The following is a 22,634-nucleotide window of genomic DNA, read 5'->3' on the forward strand; positions in this document are numbered from 1 at the left end:
ACTTAGACGATGGGTTAAATAGTGATGTTAGTAAGTTTGCGGACGACACTAAAATAGGACGCCTAATTAGGTCAGGAGAAGACGCCCAGATTCTGCAGGATGATCTTAATAAACTGTTAACATGGTCGGTGAAATGTCAAATGAACTTCAATATCTCTAAGTGTAGCGTGTTAAACGTAGGGCTACACAACCCCGAAAATAGATACAACTTAGATGACACGTTTTTAGAAAAATCTGAGTGCGAGAGTGACTTGGGAGTTCTGGTGAGTCCGGACCTTAAAACCAGGAAGCAGTGCATTAGCGCCAGAAATAAAGCAAACAGAGCATTAGGCTTCATTGCTAGGACGGTAACGAATAGAAGTGCAGAGGTAATTATTAAACTCTATCTAGCGATAGTTAGACCCATCCTTGACTATGCAGTACAGTTTTAGTCTCCGTCCTACAGAATGGACATAAATTCACTAGAATCAGTACAGAGAAGAATGACCAAAATGATACAAGGACTCGGAAATTTGCCTTACGAAGAGAGGCTTAGGCACCTAAACTTACACTCTCTGGAAAGACGCAGAGTGAGGGGTGATCTAATAGAAGTGTTCAAGTGGATCAAAGGCTATAACAAGGGTGATGCAAACAAGGTCATCATAATAAAACAACAGGGCAGGACTCGCAGTAATGGGTATAAACTGGACAAATTTAGATTTAAGAAGGAAATAGGCAAGAATTGGTTTACAAATAGGGTGGTCGATGAATGGAATAAACTTAGTAACCACGTAGTAAGCGCTGAAACTATCAGTTGTTTTAAAAAACGATTAGACAACTTTATGGATGGGGACGACAGGTGGTGATGGATACGGAGCTGCCTAGTGTAGGCCTTATGGTCTTTTGCAGTCTCCTTTATTTCTTATGTTATTTCTTATGTTCTTAAGAGGCAGGAACAAGACAGAAGAGGCACGAACAAGACAGAAGAGGCACGAACAAGACAGAAGAGGCAGGAACAAGACAGAAGAGGCAGGAACAAGACAGAAGAGGCAGGAACAAGACACAAGAGGCAGGAACAAGACACAAGAGGCACGAACAAGACACAAGAGGCAGGAACAAGACACAAGAGGCAGGAACAAGACACAAGAGGCAGGAACAAGACACAAGAGGCAGGAACAAGACACAAGAGGCAGGAACAAGACACAAGAGGCAGGAACAAGACACAAGAGGCAGGAACAAGACACAAGAGGCAGGAACAAGACACAAGAGGCAGGAACAAGACACAAGAGGCAGGAACAAGACACAAGAGGCAGGAACAAGACACAAGAGGCAGGAACAAGACACAAGAGGCAGGAACAAGACACAAGAGGCAGGAACAAGACACAAGAGGCAGGAACAAGACACAAGAGGCACGAACAAGACACAAGAGGCACGAACAAGACACAAGAGGCACGAACAAGACACAAGAGGCAGGAACAAGACACAAGAGGCAGGAACAAGACACAAGAGGCAGGAACAAGACACAAGAGGCAGGAACAAGACACAAGAGGCAGGAACAAGACACAAGAGGCAGGAACAAGACACAAGAGGCAGGAACAAGACACAAGAGGCAGGAACAAGACACAAGAGGCACGAACAAGACACAAGAGGCACGAACAAGACACAAGAGGCACGAACAAGACACAAGAGGCACGAACAAGACACAAGAGGCACGAACAAGACACAAGAGGCACGAACAAGACACAAGAGGCACGAACAAGACACAAGAGGCACGAACAAGACACAAGAGGCACGAACAAGACACAAGAGGCACGAACAAGACACAAGAGGCACGAACAAGACACAAGAGGCACGAACAAGACACAAGAGGCACGAACAAGACACAAGAGGCAGGAACAAGACACAAGAGGCAGGAACAAGACACAAGAGGCAGGAACAAGACACAAGAGGCAGGAACAAGACACAAGAGGCAGGAACAAGACACAAGAGGCAGGAACAAGACACAAGAGGCAGGAACAAGACACAAGAGGCAGGAACAAGACACAAGAGGCAGGAACAAGACACAAGAGGCACGAACAAGACACAAGAGGCACGAACAAGACACAAGAGGCACGAACAAGACACAAGAGGCACGAACAAGACACAAGAGGCACGAACAAGACACAAGAGGCACGAACAAGACACAAGAGGCACGAACAAGACACAAGAGGCACGAACAAGACACAAGAGGCACGAACAAGACACAAGAGGCACGAACAAGACACAAGAGGCACGAACAAGACACAAGAGGCACGAACAAGACACAAGAGGCAGGAACAAGACACAAGAGGCAGGAACAAGACACAAGAGGCAGGAACAAGACACAAGAGGCAGGAACAAGACACAAGAGGCAGGAACAAGACACAAGAGGCAGGAACAAGACACAAGAGGCAGGAACAAGACACAAGAGGCAGGAACAAGACACAAGAGGCAGGAACAAGACACAAGAGGCAGGAACAAGACACAAGAGGCAGGAACAAGACACAAGAGGCAGGAACAAGACACAAGAGGCAGGAACAAGACACAAGAGGCAGGAACAAGACACAAGAGGCAGGAACAAGACACAAGAGGCAGGAACAAGACACAAGAGGCAGGAACAAGACACAAGAGGCAGGAACAAGACACAAGAGGCAGGAACAAGACACAAGAGGCAGGAACAAGACACAAGAGGCACGAACAAGACACAAGAGGCAGGAACAAGACACAAGAGGCAGGAACAAGACACAAGAGGCAGGAACAAGACACAAGAGGCAGGAACAAGACACAAGAGGCAGGAACAAGACACAAGAGGCAGGAACAAGACACAAGAGGCAGGAACAAGACACAAGAGGCAGGAACAAGACACAAGAGGCAGGAACAAGACACAAGAGGCAGGAACAAGACACAAGAGGCAGGAACAAGACACAAGAGGCAGGAACAAGACACAAGAGGCAGGAACAAGACACAAGAGGCAGGAACAAGACACAAGAGGCAGGAACAAGACACAAGAGGCAGGAACAAGACACAAGAGGCAGGAACAAGACACAAGAGGCAGGAACAAGACACAAGAGGCACGAACAAGACACAAGAGGCAGGAACAAGACACAAGAGGCAGGAACAAGACACAAGAGGCAGGAACAAGACACAAGAGGCACGAACAAGACACAAGAGGCACGAACAAGACACAAGAGGCACGAACAAGACACAAGAGGCACGAACAAGACACAAGAGGCACGAACAAGACACAAGAGGCACGAACAAGACACAAGAGGCACGAACAAGACACAAGAGGCACGAACAAGACACAAGAGGCACGAACAAGACACAAGAGGCAGGAACAAGACACAAGAGGCACGAACAAGACACAAGAGGCACGAACAAGACACAAGAGGCACGAACAAGACACAAGAGGCACGAACAAGACACAAGAGGCACGAACAAGACACAAGAGGCACGAACAAGACACAAGAGGCAGGAACAAGACACAAGAGGCACGAACAAGACACAAGAGGCAGGAACAAGACACAAGAGGCAGGAACAAGACACAAGAGGCAGGAACAAGACACAAGAGGCAGGAACAAGACACAAGAGGCAGGAACAAGACACAAGAGGCAGGAACAAGACAGAAGAGGCAGGAACAAGACAGAAGAGGCAGGAACAAGACAGAAGAGGCAGGAACAAGACAGAAGAGGCAGGAACAAGACAGAAGAGGCAGGAACAAGACAGAAGAGGCAGGAACAAGACAGAAGAGGCAGGAACAAGACAGAAGAGGCAGGAACAAGACAGAAGAGGCAGGAACAAGACAGAAAAGGCAGGAACAAGACAGAAAAGGCAGGAACAAGACAGAAAAGGCAGGAACAAGACAGAAAAGGCAGGAACAAGACAGAAAAGGCAGGAACAAGACAGAAAAGGCAGGAACAAGACAGAAAAGGCAGGAACAAGACAGAAAAGGCAGGAACAAGACAGAAGAGGCAGGAACAAGACAGAAGAGGCAGGAACAAGACAGAAAAGGCAGGAACAAGACAGAAAAGGCAGGAACAAGACAGAAAAGGCAGGAACAAGACAGAAAAGGCAGGAACAAGACAGAAAAGGCAGGAACAAGACAGAAGATGCAGGAACAAGACAGAAAAGGCAGGAACAAGACAGAAAAGGCAGGAACAAGACAGAAAAGGCAGGAACAAGACAGAAAAGGCAGGAACAAGACAGAAAAGGCAGAAAAGACCAGAACAAGACAAGAAGACCAGAACAAGACATGAAGACAAGATGACATGAAGACAAGAACAAGACAAGAACAAGACAAGAACAAGACAAGAAGAACAAGACAAGAAGAACAAGACAAGAAGAACAAGACAAGAAGAACAAAACAAGAAGAAAAAGACAAGAAGAACAAAAATAGACAAAAAGACCCACAAAAGGAGACGCGCAAAGATAGACAAGAGAAAAAGTCAAAAGACAGACAAAAGACAGAAGACAAGATGACAGACAAAAATAGAGCGACCGAAAAGAAAAGGCAAAGAGAAAAGACGAAAGAAACAAAACAAAAAGAAAAAAACTGAAAAAGAAAAAACTAAGAAAAAAAGGATTGGAAATCAGTTATAGATTACGTTGGAACCATAGGCTACACGAGTGTGTTAGAAAATTATAGAATACGAGGCTGGACCCAACAAGTATTGCTCCTTTCCTGTATGCAATTAGTTAAATACAATTAAGAAAATTAGGTACACACACAAAAGTAAATTCAGGAAGAGACCTAGGAGTGATCATTTCAAATGACATGACACCAGACAAGCATGTAAACAAAATAGTTGGAGAAACTACAACTTAACAAGATCAATGAAAGTGGCCTTTGACTACATTGACGAAGAGATGAAGAAAATCCTAGTTACACTGATATGACCAAAATTAGAGTATGCAGCAGCACTATGGACACCCTGTACAAAAGAAAAACTAGAAAGAATTCAAAGAGCACCAACAAAGATGGCACCAACACTCCCCCACCCACTCCCCCTCATGCATCACAATCGTCTATACACAACCCCTCTCCATTCACCCCTATCTTGTCCTCTCCTGCCCTTCCTCCACAGACATTCCTCTTTTGTAATGCCCCTTTCATCACACCCATCCATCTCATCCTAGGATGCCCCCTCATATTCACTCCTTCCACCTCTGCCTTCCACACTTTTTACTAATCTTTCTTCACTCACTTTCCATGTGTCCAAACTATCCTAATACTCTTTCATCAACCCCATCTCCCAGCTCCCTTTCCACCCCTGTTATCCTCCTCAACACCTCATTTCTCACTATCTAGCCTAGTAAACCCTATCATACTTCTCAGACATTTCATCTCAAACACATTCAAACTCCTCTTTTCCTCTCTCATGTTCCATGTTTCTGCCCCATACAGTGCTGTTGGCACAATCACTCCTTCATATAACATCGTTTTAGCATCCATTCCCAGATGTCTATTTCTCATTACCTAGAGGCAACAGAAAATCACACAACCCCAACTTCACACCAGAAATCCAAAGCCTCATCAGACAACGTGACACACTTAAACACAGTACCCCCACACCTATCCCTCAAAACATAGCAGACCAAATACAAACACTAAACACTGATTGCCAATAAAATACATGAACAAAAAACACAAAATTGGCAAAACTTTATCAATACACTTGATTACAAAACAAACACCAGCAAATTGTACAAAACACTCAACAGCATTACACTATCCAACAGTAACACTACACGCTCTCACGCAGCAATAATCACAACAGATAATCTACCCTCAAACAGACAAGCAAACGCACTCATACGTCATTTTGCACAGACAAGCCATCTCACTTCTCACCCTGACGACCGACTCACCAATCGACGTAAGAAAGACTTTCCCACAGACTCAGACTATACACCCTTCATAGACTGTCAGACAAAACTCATAATACATAGTCTCAAGCACTCATCTGCCTGTGGCCCTGATAACATAAGCAACATCCACCTAAAACACATTGGACCACAAGGTATACACGCACTCACAAACATTGCAAACTACAGCTATTCACACAACACTATACCCGACATCTGGAAGCATGGTAAAATAATCACCATTCCAAAACCGAACAAAGACCCAACAATCCCAACATCGCACCGCCCAATCACACTTCTCTGCACCCCCTCTAAAGTCATTGAACGCCTAATACTTAAACTCGTCACACCACATATTCCCCTTGCTGACTCACAACACGGTTTTAGGCCACTACACTCCACAAACACTCTTCTGTCAAACCTCACAAAGAATTTTAGATGGCATCAATTCAGATAGGCCCCACCAAAGAACACTTCTTATAACATTAGACATTAGTAAAGCTTTTGATGCTATCCCCTGCCACAACCTAACAAATAAAATATATAACACAGACATGCACAATAACACCAAAAGATGGCTGGCCAATTATCTGGCAGGTAGGAATGCTTACGTGTCATATGATGGCCAATCATCGCACATCAGAAACATTAAGAACGGAGTACCACAGGGCTCAGTTCTATCCCCCACACTATTTAATCTATACATGCATGACTTACCCACGCCAGACACCTCAGAAATACAAATCTCTTCCTACGCAGACAACATAATCACATGCACACATCGTAACACAAAGCTGCAGAAATAATCCAGCCATACCTTGACACACTCAACACATGGTTCATCACAAAGACTCAAAATAGCTCCAACCAAATCTACAGCAACACTTCTCACAAACTGGACAAAAGAACACAAATACATACCTCATCTCTACATCAACACTAATACCACACACAAACACACCGAAAATTCTTGGTGTAACATACGATACATCCATGTCTTTCAAACAAATCACAAACATAAAAAACAAATGCACACCCAGACTTAATGCACTCAAGTCAATCACTGGAACAACATTTGGACAAAAAGAAACTAATATAACAATATACAAACAATGCATACGCTCAGTGTTGAATTATGCGAGTCCTGCATGGGCTCCTAATCTCAGTGAGACAACACAACACCCTTCAAATCATACAAAACAAAGCCCTAAAAACAATTACAGGCTGCACAAATACAACACCTACAGACCATTTACACCATGAAACAAAAGTCCTCAAAGTCAAGGACCACCTCGACATGAGGCACACAAACACTTGCCGCAGCCACCACAAACACATTACACCCGCTACACTACATAGCAGAACACCCACACACACCAAGAAACATTAAAACAACACCCAAAGACCTTTATCACGCACATACTCTCTTCTCTTCCTCCACAACCACCAAATACCAGCCTCCGGAAACATATTCATAATCATATCACTCACCGCTCCATTAACACACTGAAAGACAACACACTGCTGCATGCCAGACCCCCCCCGATATCCACCCTTCTGAATCCTCTCTCCCACGAAAGGACAGAGTCCACTTGGCCAGACTGCGATGCGGTCACCACCCAGCACTTCTAAGCTACCAGAAGAGGCTGGATGACCACATTGTGAACAGCTGCCAAGGATGTAACACTTCACCCCATACCATACAACACATAATGGAAGACTGCATTATACACAATCATGCACGCAAACACAACATACACTCTATAAAGGATTTGTGGGAAAACCCAGTTTCGGCTATGGCATTCCTTGGGGAGACGGGACTGCTCGGACAGAGTCTAGGGAACAACAACAACACATTCACAACTTTACAATACTATCTGAAAATAGTCCTCCAGACATAGTACATCAGAAGAGGAAGTCAGAATCGAAAATAATACTGCACTCTCCTGACCACGTACTAAACAAGACGCCCCTCCAACCATGCCGAGGCAAATGGCCAGTTCCAATGCCACCAGCTAGGCCGACACACTTGTACATCTACAAGCTGCCCCAGTGCCTGAGCTATCCAGGTCTCCAAGTTTCACTGGATCCCCAGCCATATTGGGATTCTAGGGAACACTACCAAGGATGATTATGCCAAGATAGTAATGAGGTTCAGCAGGATCACGCTGCCCCTGGGACCCACAATCACAAAGATCAAGGGCATCACCAACAAAAAGGCCAGATTGATGACTAGGGACAACCACAGCAGCAATCGTCATACTTCAGAATCAGTGATGTGGCTCTACCTCATCACTAGGTAGGAAGAAGTCCACCTGTCTCCTGGCAGAAGGGAGGAATCTATATCCAAGGGATCTGCCTTGGACATTGTGGGTTGCAAGTGTTATGTGCAGGGAAAGAATCAAGAGTGCTGCAGACTCTGTGGGGCTGCAGTGGCAGGGGCAGCTCGGCACCTTACAGTCTCCCCTTAGGGGCAGCACTTTTTTTTTTTTTTTTTTGGGGGGGGGGGGCACACCTTCCCCCTGGCATCACCAGAGGTTGGGTACACACACCCTCGCTTCATGATCTCCTGGGGACCATCACTCCTGACCCTGGCATCACATGGACACCACCAGTTTTGCGTGTGAACTGTTCCGAACCGCAACAAGGTTAGGGTCCGTGGGTCGACAGCCCCAGAAACGTAAGATGCAAAAGACACTTGTGCATTTCAATGCACTACATATCCACTCTAGAACACCAGTACTCATGCATGCAAGCACAAGGTGCACAAGGCACACATTTGTGCACATGTATACACAATATGCACATACATTCACACACATTTGATAAATTGAAGAACAGGAGACTGGACCCAACGAGCATTGGTCCTTTCCTGTATACTACAATTTCGTAAATTCAAGATGGATACATCGCTTACACAAACATGTACACTCCTCCCTCAATTTAAGAATGCTCCATATACGAATTTTCGCTATAACAAATTGTCCCAAAAATCGAAATACAAACTAAAAATTTGCCATAACGAATAAAATCCTGTTGAATTTTTTTTTTAAATCGATTATTAAAAAGAAAATTATTTCTACATCATAAATAAAAACTGCCATAAGTCCAGGTAAAAAAAAAAAAGGGAAAATAGATACGTACTATTGTTTTCAAAACAACGCTGTGTACTGCTCGGTCTACTCACTCAGTCTCAGTTAATCATGGATTATTAGCATTATTTCAAGTGACATTATGCCTCCTAAGCATCCAGGAAGCCCTATTAAGGATGGTGACAAGCCTAAGAGGGCTAGGAAAGCAATATCTCTGGATACTAAGTTGTCTGTGGGACATGAAATTTGTTTGCAAGAACCCATCTCACATAATATAATGGGTTTATATGGTTAAGTGCTCGATTTAAGTATATTCGATATACGAACGGTTTTTCAAGAATGTAACTAGTTCGTAAATAGAGGGAGGAGTGTATACCAAACAGAATTCTGGACATGTAAGCTTAAGCTTACTCATGCACATTTAAATAGTCAAAACACGCTCTCAAAATTGCAAATGATACAAAGGGTACTTACATCGTCCCACGCCACAACTTTTGCCTTGGCCACTTGCTTGATGGCGATGGGGGCACTGTCTTTAATCCGATACCCATAGTACACAGTACCAAAGCCACCCTTTTGTAGAATACCATGCATATTGTACCTTTTGTCAAAGGGGCCTAAGGCAGTGCCATCCACAGGAGCAAAGGCAGAGGGTGACTGTGCTTGTGGCGTAGGAGCAGCCTGTGGACTGCTCTTGCGTTGTTGATCCTGGAAAGAAGAACCATAGCATCAAACTAGGCCATCCATATCTCTCCACCCCCAGGGTACACACGCACTTAACAGCAAAAAGTAAAACTCTTAAACCACACACACACACACACACACACACACACACACACACACACACACACACACACACACACACACACACACACACACACACACACACTTCAACGAATGGACGGCTTAGAAGACGTTCTGAAGAAAATTGAAGTCTGTGGATCCCAACGCAAAGAGAAGTGCCTAGTGTTTTTGCAGGGTGGGGGGGAAATTGCTCGTGGAGTAGTGGGAACGTAGGGAAAGAGGAAAAGGGGAGGGATTACTGAGGGAAATGGAAGGAAATGAGGAGGGAGTAGACTTTGCCCAGCCAGACAAGCGGAAGGTAAACAAAAGACTTAGCGAAGATCAAATGTCTAATAAAAATGTAAAGATTAGAAGTATAGAGAGGAGCAATACAGAAGAAAGTGACGAGAATATGTTCCAGGGATTTAAAGAGGGTGGGGGGGACACAACCCCCCCCCCCCGACTGATAAGACTAGAGGAGAGAGTTGATAAGGTGATCGAGGACTTGGAACGCAAGTTAGGTAATGTAGACTCCATTTTCCAGAGAATTGAAAGGTTGGAACAACTAGAGAAGGCTAACAGAAACTTAACTGAAGAAATAGAGGACCTAAAAAGACAGTTAGGAAATGTAAAGGAGGAGAATGAGAAATTGAAGAAGAATAGTAATGAAAATAGAGAGAAAATAGCTACAGAAGTTAAAAATTGGAGAATAACTCAAGAAGGGAATAAGGTTTCATTCACTGACATAGTCAAACAGCAATTGAAAGAACATAATGAAGACTCAGTTATTAAAGTGATGAGACAGAAGGAGAATATAGTAAGAGAATTAGCTGACAAAAAGAAATGTATAATTATATTAGGAATGGAAGAGAAACATAACCCAGATAGAACCGCAAGAATCAAGGAGGAAAATGAAAGAGTAAGCAGTTTATTAAAATTAGTCCAGGAAGATGAACCAGAAATTATAAAGGAAATTGAGGAAAAATTTAGACTAGGAAAATGTAGTACAGATAAGACCAGACCAATTAAGATTAAATTCAGGTCACAAACAACGGCAGAGAAAATTCTATCCAAGACGGGGAAACTAGCAACAAATGATCAATATAAAAAGGTATGGATAAAAAGAGAAATGAATAAGGAGGAAAGAGAGGCAGAAAAGAAGAAAAGAATTGAAGCTAAGGCAAAAAACGAGGAAAGAACGGAGTCAGAGAAAGAGAGATTCTATTGGAGAGTAGTGAACATGAAAATAAAGCAGTTCGACATACTAAAGAAAAACATAAGGGAAACAGAGAACACAATGGAAGTGGCAGAAAACTAAGAGTGTCTTACACAAATATAGATGGATTGATAACAGGATTGAATGAACTGAATGATTATTTGAAAGAAAAAGAACCGGACATAATGGGAATTGTAGAAACAAAATTAAAAGGCCCACTACCACCCAACAGTGTAGGACATGATACTTACAATTATTGGATTAGAAACAGAGAGAAAAAACAAGGGGGTGGAGTTATGTTCCTGACTAAGAAGGATATAAACGTGAAAGGTGTCATATATGGAAAGAATACAGTAGAGATGATTATGATAGAAGTGGAAGACCGAGATAAGAAGAGCAGAAAATTTGTGATCAATTATGTGCCTCCGAAAACAGCCTCATGGGAGGAGAGTGAACATAAAAGTATGTTAGAGGACACAAAGATAGCATTAACTAAAATAATGGAAGACGGAGGAAGAATAGTTATGATGGGCGACTTTAATTGCAAAGAAATCTGCTGGGAAGAAATGACAGTAAAGAGTGGTGATGACTCATGGGGAAATGCTCTACTTGAGATGATTACTGACCATTCAATGACACAATGGATACAAGAGAACACTAGGTATAGAAATGAAGAAGAACCATCGAGGCTAGACTTAATAATTACATCTGAACCTAGAATAGTGGACAAGATTGAATATAAAACACCAATAGGTAAAAGTGACCACATATTGATTGAACTGGAACTTGATGAAGAAAAATATATGAAAAGAAATGAACAATATAGAAAAGGAAGAATGATGTATGAAAAAACAAACTTTGATAAAATAAGAGAATTCTTCCAACAAGAAAACTGGGAAGAAATATACAAAGAAGAAACATCAGTGGAAGAGAAATGGAATATCTTGACAAAAATTTACAAAAAAGGAGTGGAAAAGTATGTCCCAAGACAAAAACAAGAAAAAGAATATGTAAAATGCTGGTACAACAAAAGTTGTAGGGAGTTAAAAGACAAAAGAGACAAAGCCTGGACCAGATGGAAAAAAGACAGAAGACCTGAAAAATGGAAAATATATACTGGTTATAGAAATGAATATGTACAAAAGTGCAGAGAGGAAAAAAGAAAATATGAAAAAGATGTTATAGAAAAGTGTAAAGATCAACCAAAACTATTCTACAGATTTGTAAACAATAAACTGAAAAACAAACAAGACTTGGAGAAATTAAGACAAGGAGGAGTTGAATACACTGAGGAAATGGAAATGGCAGAAATTATGAACAAACATTTTAAATCAGTGTTTACAAGGGAAAATATACAACCTGAAGAGATTGAGTGGAAGGAAAAAGTCCCCCCTATGGAAGAAATAGAAGTAACAAAGAATGAAATATTGACACACTTGGGTAATTTTGATGTCAGAAAATCGCATGGGCCAGATGAAATAGCAAACTGGATTCTGAAAGAATGCAGGAATGAACTGGCAGACAAAATACATAGCATAATAAGCAGTTCCTTAAAAGAAGGAAAAGTTCCAGAAGATTGGAAAAAAGCAAATATAGTACCTATATATAAAGGAGGAAATAAAGAAGAACCTACCAACTATAGACCAGTCTCTCTAACAAGTACAATAGCAAAAATATGTGAAAGAATTATCAAAAGTAGATGGGTAAAATACTTGGAAAAAAACAACGTACTAAATCCAAGGCAATTTGGATTCAGACAAGGGCGATCATGCGTCACCAATTTAATATGTTTCTATTCAAGGCTAATAGATATAATACAAGAAAGAGATGGATGGGCTGATTGTGCATTTCTAGACCTAAAAAAAGCTTTTGACAAAGTACCACATAAGAAGCTGCTTAAGAAATTAGAATATGAAGGAGGAATACAAGGTAAATTGCTAAATTGGATGGAAGACTTTTTGCAAGACAGAAAAATGAGAGTAGTGATAAGAGATCAGCACTCAAAATGGAATGAAGTAATAAGCGGTGTCCCGCAGGGAACAGTTCTGGCCCCAATAATGTTTGCTATATATATTAATGATATGGATGAAGGAATTGAAAGCTATATGAGCTTCTTTGCAGATGATGCAAAACTACTGAAAGAATGAAAACTGAAGAAGATTGTGAATCACTACAGAGAGATCTAAATAAAGTACAGGAATGGAGTAGGAAGTGGGAGATGGAGTTCAATACAAAAAAGTGTAGTATAATGGAATTTGGAAAAAGCAAAAACAGAATAACAGGATCATATAATTTGGGAGAAGAAGGAATAAAAAGAGTAGAAAACGAGAAGGACCTGGGAGTCATTGTTATGAATAATATGTCACCTGAGAAACATAAGATTTTTGGAGAAACCTATAATTTAATAAGAACAATCAAAGTGGCATTTACATACCTGGATGAAGAAATGGTGAGGAAAATCCTAATCACCCTGATAAGACCAAGATTGGAATATGCAGCAACGATATGGTCACCAAGTACAAAAAAATGTATAAAAAAACTTGAAAGAATACAAAGAGCAATTACAAAATTGGCACCAACACTCTCAAAACTATCATATGAAGAGAGACTACAAAAACTTAAACTACAGACACTAGAGCAAAGATGAGAGAGAGGAGATTTGATAACTATTTACAGAATCATGAAAGGCATAGAAATTACTGATAGAGAGAATCTGATAAAATGGGATGACAGAAATACAAGAGGACACGGAAAGAAAATAAAAAAAGACAGCTATAGAAGAGATTTGAAAAAGAACAGCTTTCCTCACAGAGCAATAGACAGTTGGAACAAGTTAGATGAGAAAGTGGTGTGTGCAAAAACAATACACGAATTTAAAAATAGTTTAGATAAAATGAGATATGAAGACGGGACCCCACGAGCATAGCTCCCCTTCCCATAAAATACAACTAGGTAAATACAACTAGGTAAATACAACTAGGTAAATACAACTAGGTAAATACAACTAGGTAAATACAACTAGGTAAATACACACACACACACACACGCACACACACGCACACGCACACACACACGCACACGCACACACACACGCACACACACACGCACACACACGCACACACACACGCACACACACACGCACACACACACGCACACACACACGCACACACACACACGCACACGCACACGCACACGCACACATACACACACACGTGCCAAGATCAATAAAAGTGGCATTTACATACTTGGACGAAGACATGATAAAAAAAATATTGGTTACATTGATAAGGCCTAGATTAGAGTATGCGGCGACATTGTGGTCCCCCAGTACCAAAAAGAATATAAAGAAAATAGAAAGAATCCAAAGAGCAGCTACAAAAATTGCACCTGCACTTGCAAACCTATCATATGAGGAGAGATTGGCTAAACTGGAGTTTCCGACACTGGAGCAAAGAAGAGAGAGGTGACCTATTGACCATCTACAGAATCATGAAAGGCACAGATACTTGATAGAGAACTTAAGAAAATAAAAAAACAGCTATAGAAGAGAACTGAAGAAAAACCGTTTTCCACATAGAGTTTTGGACACTTGGAACAAACTGGATAATGAAATAGTAAGTGCAAAAACCATTCATGAGTTTAAAAACAAACTAGACACTGCGAGGTACAATGGCGGGACATCACGAGCATAGCTCCCCTTCCCACAAAATACAACTAGGTAAATATAACTAGGTAAATACACGTGTAGCATAATGGAGTTTGGAAAAAGTAAAAATAGAATATCAGGACAATATAAAATTGGTTTTGATTGATTAATTAGAGTGGGCAAAAGCCCAGCACAGGGTCATTAGACCATTCGTGCCACCAGATAAAATAGATAATGAGGTTAAAATATTAAATTCTAAAAATTAAAACTACTACAATGTTACCGCCTGATTAATTATTAAAATAACCTACGAAATATATACAAAACCTAGACATTAAGCAGCGAACTACACAAGAAGTAAGACTACCAATAAATAGGTACAACACAATTAAAATTAAATATAATAAAACAAATTAACATCTTTTAAAAATCCTACAAGGGGTTGTATCATGGGTGTAGCACCCAGCATCTTACGGAGGTCAGGAGGAAGGCCCCACTTCCGCCGCCAAGGCTCGTAGTATCTGCACTCGAGCAGGAAATGACGGACGGAAAAGGGGGAGCCACACTTCTTGCTTGAAGGTGGAATCCAGAAGAGAATAAAAATTCATGAGTTACCTTTGTATGTCCAACAAGTAAACAGTTTAAAAGTTTCGGATAGAAACGGTTGTGGTGGGAAAGGAATGGCCAGCGATCTGCAGAACATTTCATGCTCCGTAGCTTTTGGTTCATTCTAATATTGTCCCAGGTGGTGTCAAAATTTCTATGCACGCGGGAGATTATAGTGTGGATGTCGGAAAAGGGAGAGTCCCCGCACGATGGCAAGGGACAGGCTGCCGCCAATTTGGCCACCCTGTCCGCCTTCTCACTGCCAATGATACCAACGTGTCCAGGGGACCAGCATTATCGGACAGTTTTTTCCCTGGCCGCTGTTCTCGTTAGCCACTCTTGGATCTCAAATATCACGGGGTGGGACGGAATAAAATTAGTAAGTGCTAAAATTGATGATTGAGAGTCGCTATAGATGGTAAAATCATTAAAATCCGATTTAAAAATAAAATGCTTCAAAGCGAGTAAAATTGCGTAAAGTTCAGCCATAAAAACAGACGAGGTGAAGGGTAATTTTGCCGTGAAAGTTTGAGATGTAACGGCTGCACAGCCCACATCAGTGGGAGATTTTGACCTGTCAGTAAAGACCATGATGGAGTCTGCATGTAATTTTTTATTCTCCTCAAACAAGGCAGCAACAATGTAGGGCAGGTGCCCACTTTTTTACCGTTCCATGGGGCAGAACTCAGGAATGGGCCTGCACCAAGGCGGGGTATCAAAGTTCCTGGACTCGAACACCTTAAGGGAACAGCTGCTTCCCTCCTCAAGTAGACGGAGTGTGTGTAGGTGCAGTGGGACTAAAGCTGATCTTTTGGTGTTGTATGTATCCCAGAGTCTCGCGTTATTAACCACATCAAAAGATGGTATATTTCCGAATGATTTGCACTTGAAGTAAAAGGAGAGTAACAGTTGCTCCCTTCGGTTAGAGAGCGGCAAATCGCCAGAGAGGATGTAGAGGGATTCGACAGGAGAGGTACAGTGGGCACCAGTGCACAGTCGCAAAGCCTGGTGGCGTACTGTATCAAGGGAGCAGAGGGACATCCCACTTGCCAAGGAATAGACCTGGCATGCGTAATCCAGCCGTGATCTTACGAGGCTGATCCACTCCCCAGTCTCATCCAGAAACCGCCTTTAAGATGTTGAGGTCGGAGAGGGAAGATCGTCCAAGACTGAGGATGTGGCTGTTCCACGTAAGGTGCTGGTCAAAAATTACCCCAAGAAACTTAGTCAACTGTTCATAGGGTATTGGAATGCCTCCCAGGATAATATGTGGAGGAACATTCTGGCGTGGTCGTTGTCAAGGCCTGCAAAAGTGCATCGCCACCGTCTTCGATGAGGAGAATTGGCAGCCTCTGCGAGAGGCCCAGGAAGTAGCAGCATTCACACCGTGCTGAGTGTGTGTAATTGCCGTGAAAAGGTTTATGGAGGAGAAGTACACAAGGAAGTCATCAGCAGAGTGAGCACTGGAGTGAGGTGTCTGCCTCAGCAACCACCTGGACTATCCCATTGATGCTGACCAAGAACAAGGTGGGGCTGCTGCTGCTGCCTTGGGGGACACCTTGCTCCTGGGGCTTGGGCGACGAATATGCTCTGCCGATCTTCACTCTCAGAGTCCTATCTGACATGAAAGCTCGAAGGAAGGAAAACATCCTACCCCGCACTCCCATCTCAAGGAGGCTCATCAAGATACCCCCTCTCCAAGTCGTGTCATACGCCTTCTCCAGGTCGAAGAAAACGGCGATGGTATTCATGTTGCGCACTAGGGCATCCTGCACGTGTCGAAAAATGGAGCAGAGGATCTAAGGTGGAGCGGTGTTGGCGAAAGCCGAACTTGTAAGGGGTGAGGTGGTCTCTACTCTCCAGGTACTGGGTAAGTTGAAGGTTGACCATCCTCTCAAACACCTTGCATAACACTCCTCAGGGTGATCGACCGGTAACTAGAAGGGATCTGGTGATCCTTGCCTGGTTTGGCTATGGGGACGATCACGTAGACGATCACCAAGATAATGGTAAGAGACCAGAGTACCAAATCCTGTTATATATCGCCAGAAGGGTTGCGAGAGCCTCCGAAGGAAGGTGGTTGATCATGTCGACACTAATCGTGTCATCGCCTGGGCTAGTATTCAGCGTCTGGTCAATGGCGTGCTCGAGTTCGCGGAGGGAGAAGGGCAGATTGTAAGCTTCAGTGTCAGTGGGAGCGTGGTCATCAAAATTCGTCATGTGATCCAGTAGCTGGAGTTCTCGATGTAGGGCAGTAGAGCTGGAAACACGGGAGAAGTGTGTGGCAAGTTCCTCAGCTACCTCGCACGGGTCCGAGACAACGGTGTCATTTATAAGGAGGGACGGCTGAGGAGATGGTATGTACCTGCCGGAAAGCTTCTTCACTCTGTTCCAAACCGACGCCAAAGGCGTCATTTTAATGGTCGATACGTAGTTCTGCCATGACATGCACTTCACCTCCCTTCATATACTTTCGTTTGTTCGCAACCGCTTTCTGGTACACCATCTTATTGGTCTACGTCAGAGGTGACGGAAACGCCGGTAGCAGGAACAAGCGGTGTCACGAAGGTTCCAGCAGGTGGTGTCCCACCAAGGAATAGGCGGCCTGCCAATCGGCAGGCGGCTAACCGGTATAGAACCACCAGCGGCGTTAAGAACAATCGAGACAAATTGCTTACAAGCTTGAATCCATGTGCAAGTCACTTAGTTCGGAGCACAGCTCCCCAAAGAGTGGCCAATTTGCCGCTTTCAACTTCCACCTTTGGGGCTGGGAGATAGGGGGAGGAGAAACACGAGAAACTACTACCAGGTAGTGGTCGCTGCTGTGTAAATCCGCACACACCCTCCAGGAGAAGTCCACGAGGACCGCTGAAGTGCAGATCCCAAGATCCAGGACAGAAGTAGTGTCGAGGAAGATGTTATGATAAGTCGGGTTTTCATCGTTCATGAGGGAGACCTCGTTCCCCTCTAAAAGTTTTTCAATGGCACGGCCCTTCTCGTTACGGGAAGAGCTATGCCACAAAGGACTGTGTGCATTCAGATCACCAAGAATAATAAATGGGGGTGGGAGTGCATCGACAAGTTCTTGAATATCGGAAGCACGAACACTAGAGCTTGGCGGCAGGTATAGGGAGCAGATTGTGTAGCTCTTACTAAGGATGGCCCATACAGCGGCCAGCTGGAGAGTTGTGCGCAAAGGGATGGTAGTGTGTTGAACGCTTGCGTGGACGACTATCGCAGCACCACCCCTGCTTGGAGAACCAGCTGCAGGAACGGTACCATAAAACCTGTAGTTCATACCTGGATTATAGTGACTGGAGGGAAGCATAGTTTCTTGAAGACAGACAACTCTGGGGTTGTGCTCACGGAGGAGGCACTTCAACTTCTCCCCGTTCGCACGGAGACCTCGGATGTTCCATTGAAGGAGTGTCGTGGGAGGCGAGAATTTGAGGGATTAATTAGAGTGCTGCCCCCTGATGGGGGACGGCTTATGTTGGCCATCATGGGGTTCACGAGATTCGCGTCCCATAGTAGTTTTTTGAGGCAAGATCTTTGCTCTCTGGTCTCTTTCTTTCGGTCTTTGTTCTGGAGATTTAGAAGATGGATCAGGATTAGAAGGCGGTTGTTTCTTCGACAGATCTGGCGTGGCTTTGATAGGGTGAGGCTGTGTAAACGTTTTATTGGATCTGGGGGACACTAAAGGAGGAGGTTGAAGGGAGGTGTTGGAGGGCGCGGTCTTGGACGGGCGGTCGCTCGAGTCACCATCAGGCAGAGGTCGTTTCTGGGGAAGCTTCTTGCCGGAAAGGGCAGGGGGATGTTTAGGTAACAGCGGGAGTGATGGAAGGTCCAAAAGCAAAGTTGTGGAGTTGCTTGGGCTCTTCATCACAACATCTTCGGTACCAGGAATCTCCCCATCCTGCACAGACGATGGGGTAGAGATGGATGTCATCTGGGGGAAGTCACTCATTGATGAAGAGTTGGCGCTAGATTGCGCCATTGGGGGCCGAGAGCTCAATTGCCCCAAAGAGGGGGACTTTTTTTTTTTTTCAAAGGATGGTGTGGGCAATCTATAGACCTTGGTAGGAGAAGATGACTTGCTGGGTTTAGAGTTGTTCCGGGGCGATCGTGACTTACTGGTTTCAGGGCGCTTCTTCGGTGATCTATCAGAAGACATCACGGGTCGAGAAGAAGGATTAATTGGATCCAGAGTGCCAAGATCGGATGTATTTGTCAGATGTGGAGGGGGAGAAACAAGCATAAGATTACCATCGGTGACGCGAGATATGATACGCTGGAAGGTCAACTGGTGTGAAGATTGAGAAGGTTGCACAGGGACGGTCGCAGCGGATGATGTGGCATCCGGATGTGATGATGAGGGATGGAGCGATGGGTTAGCCTTTACTGAAGTCTTTGTTTCCGACGCGCAAGACGCGGGGCACTGACCCCACTGTAGGATGGCTGCCGCACCGCGAAAGCTGGTTCGGTTATTGTACGCAGTTTCCGAGACCAGTCTCTGCCGGGAGTGTTCTTCACACTCCTTCGAGAATGTGTGGTGAGCACCATTACAAGCAGCGTAGGTTGGCGCAAGATCGCAGCATTCCCCCTCAGTGACGTGGGATGGTTTGGCGCAGTTGCGGCAGAGGGTAGGAGAACCACAGATCTTGGAGGAGTGACCGTATCGCAGGCAGTGGGTGCACGTCCTTGGCGATTGAACGTAGGATCTAACCGTACAGCGGTGGGGTCCAATCACGATCACGTCTGGGGGATTCAGGTCGGAGAACTTTAATATTATTAGTGGCGTTGGGACAAACTTTTGTTCTTCTGGGCTGTACTTGGACACTACGTGGGTATCCAAAACGTTCTGGGGGCACATGTTAAGGAGGATAGTGGTTGGAAGGCTACTAAGGGAAGAGTTAAAAATCTTACCCTTTGAGCCATTATAGTCATCATATGGAGAAATCTTGAGGATTCCGCTGCCATAAAAATCTCCGGACGAACCCTGGAGCATAAATCCCTGGTGGGGTCTTACCTTCACTAGGTAGGTGTTGCGACCAAAGCACGTGAAGGTTTCTGGAGTGAGTGGAGGGTTGGCGATCATTGTTGATCATATTAAATATTAGGACATCATTACTGCCCTCCTCAACAGTCACCAGGTTATACACGGGGGCTAAAGCATAAGGATGGGGACGTTCAGGGAGCTCGGGGGTAAGGTATGTATCATTAGGGACGAAATCATCGTCTTGTTCTTCAATATTTGATATTTTTAGGATGGAACATTTTAAGATCTAATCCACAATTTTATTACCATTGAGGGCAACGCTGGCTGCAATGCATTCTGATGGAGCTAAGAAACACATAAAAGTTGTTATAATTTGACTTAACACGGAGAGATACATTCGACAGTACCAAAAGGGGTAACTAGCTTCACGAGTTCGAAAAAGCTTAGGCGCCTTGGGGCATGTTCGATCCCAAGGAGTCTTATTCGGGGTAGACGACGTTGTCTTACCAGCTGCGTCAGCTGGAGCCAGATTTAGGGGGCCGGCCACCCCACTAAAAGGGGACCTTTTCATGATTGGCTGCCAAGGCCAGGTTGTAAATGAGGATAGGGAGGACGGCACCAGGCGGAGCCTCACGCCTGGGCTAGGACTTGGATCGAAATCCTACTGCACCGGCTTACCATGCTGCAATGCAGGCGCCCTTCGAGGTGACATGATACCCTGCCACCAACGAACCTATTGGCAGGGACACATTACCGTAGGATGGGTGTAGCACCGCTACTGAGAGGGGCGGCTGAAAATTAGGTCGGAGGGAGGGGACAGCAAGCGGAAGAGGAGAGAAGAGTGGAAAAGGAAGTCCAAGAGGAAGCCCTGTGCGGGGGCTATATTCTATATACCCCCTAGCCCCAGCAGGGGGTCTGGCAGGTTAATGACTGTCGATCACGAGTCAAACAAATGATCCAAGACCATAGTGAATCACACACAAGATAAATGCCTCGTCATTTTTGGGATACAACAATGTTTGTGTGTGACCAGCAAGGTACGTATCCAGTCCAGTTCTTTGAATTATAGTTTTAGCACAAAATGGAAGTAAAGAAATAAAGATCAGCAAATCAACCAAGAGGGGATTGGATATACAGGTAAACGTCGACTTACGATGGCATTAGGTTTCGATAGAGCCATCGTAAGACGATCTCATCGTAAGTCGATCCCCACTCTGTTCCGTGGTCACTGTACCTAGCCTACCTGTATATTAACCACCAGAGATACTGAATATAGCCTATTAAACATGTACAGTAGTTTATTTAATTATTTTTATCCTTTTTACCATATTCAAACACTATAATATGTATTTTCAGTACGGAACTTAAATCTCGCGGGCAGCAGCCAATGCCAGCCGTACGACGTGACGTAATAATACTCGCATCATAAAATATAGTCACCGCTTATATTGATCGTTCTCTCTTTCACCCGCGAATTTTGAAAACCACAGAGAATGAATCATTTGAGAGAATGTAAAAACACAGGGGCGACTACAATAAATATAATCAAGACGCCGATATGGCATCGTCGCGAATCCACTTGCTCCTCATGACGCATACGTGTGCGGCACCGTATGGAAGGGGTTAAATTATCATGTCGTCGTCATCGTAAAGTCGAACAATCGTAAGTCGCGGCCATCGTAAGTCGACGTTTACCTGTATTCAGTCGAGTCCCCATTGGGAGTTAAAAAAAAAATAAAATAAAAAAATAAACAATACTCAGAGGATGACTAGCAGGTACATCACTGATTAATTTTTGGGGTTTAGGAGGCAAGGGGAATCAATGGATAAAACTATGGACATTAATAGATATATTAGGATTAGCAGAGCAATACGGAATATAGAAAATAATAACTTAGCAGAAGAATTGATTGATTTAAAATTAGACCATAAAGCTTTACAACTAGAGGTACCCAACTGACGCACAACAAATGTGATACTAAGGCAATTAAACGATCTAAAATGTGAACCAAGCCCAATAAAGAGAAAATGAAAGGAAAATGAGGTTAGAAATACAAACGAAGAACTGAAGAAAGAGGTTACAGAACAATTACAAGCAGTAACTAAAAAGATGGAAGAATCAATTGAACAGACCAATCTGAATGAAATAAAAAATCAGTGGAAACAGGAATGTGAAAATCAAAAACTCAAAGAAATAGTCCAGCAGCAGGTAGAAGAGAATGCAAGGGAAACTGATCAAGGTGATCAAAGAAAAGGAAAATTGGGTGAGACACACAGTGGACAAAAAGAAATGCATTGTGGTTTACGGTACCAACGAAAAACAATGTGCACAAATACCAAAGAAGGGAAGAGAATAATTGTGAAGGAGATACTAAAAGCAGTTCAAGACAAGGGACAGAATCTGTAAAAGGAAATCGATGACGTGCATAG

The 22,634-nt window shown here is 43.7% G+C and overlaps 1 protein-coding gene across 1 annotated transcript in view; it reads right to left on the reverse strand.

Moving 5' to 3' along the window:
* The window catches only part of LOC143019039 (serine/threonine-protein kinase pim-3-like), a 63,797-nt gene that overhangs the window by 24,923 nt on the left and 16,240 nt on the right, over window positions 1-22,634 (reverse strand). Inside the window, exons 3-4 of the mRNA XM_076174740.1 lie at window positions 15,074-15,171; window positions 9,429-9,662 (exon numbers count right to left, since the gene is read on the reverse strand). Of these exons, the coding sequence (XP_076030855.1) occupies window positions 9,429-9,662; window positions 15,074-15,171 (332 nt within the window). The remainder of the gene's footprint in view (window positions 1-9,428; window positions 9,663-15,073; window positions 15,172-22,634) is intronic.

The sequence above is a fragment of the Oratosquilla oratoria genome, chromosome 36, assembly GCF_046742065.1.
Source record: "Oratosquilla oratoria isolate Oo_2021 chromosome 36, ASM4674206v1, whole genome shotgun sequence".
NCBI lineage: Eukaryota > Metazoa > Arthropoda > Malacostraca > Stomatopoda > Squillidae > Oratosquilla > Oratosquilla oratoria.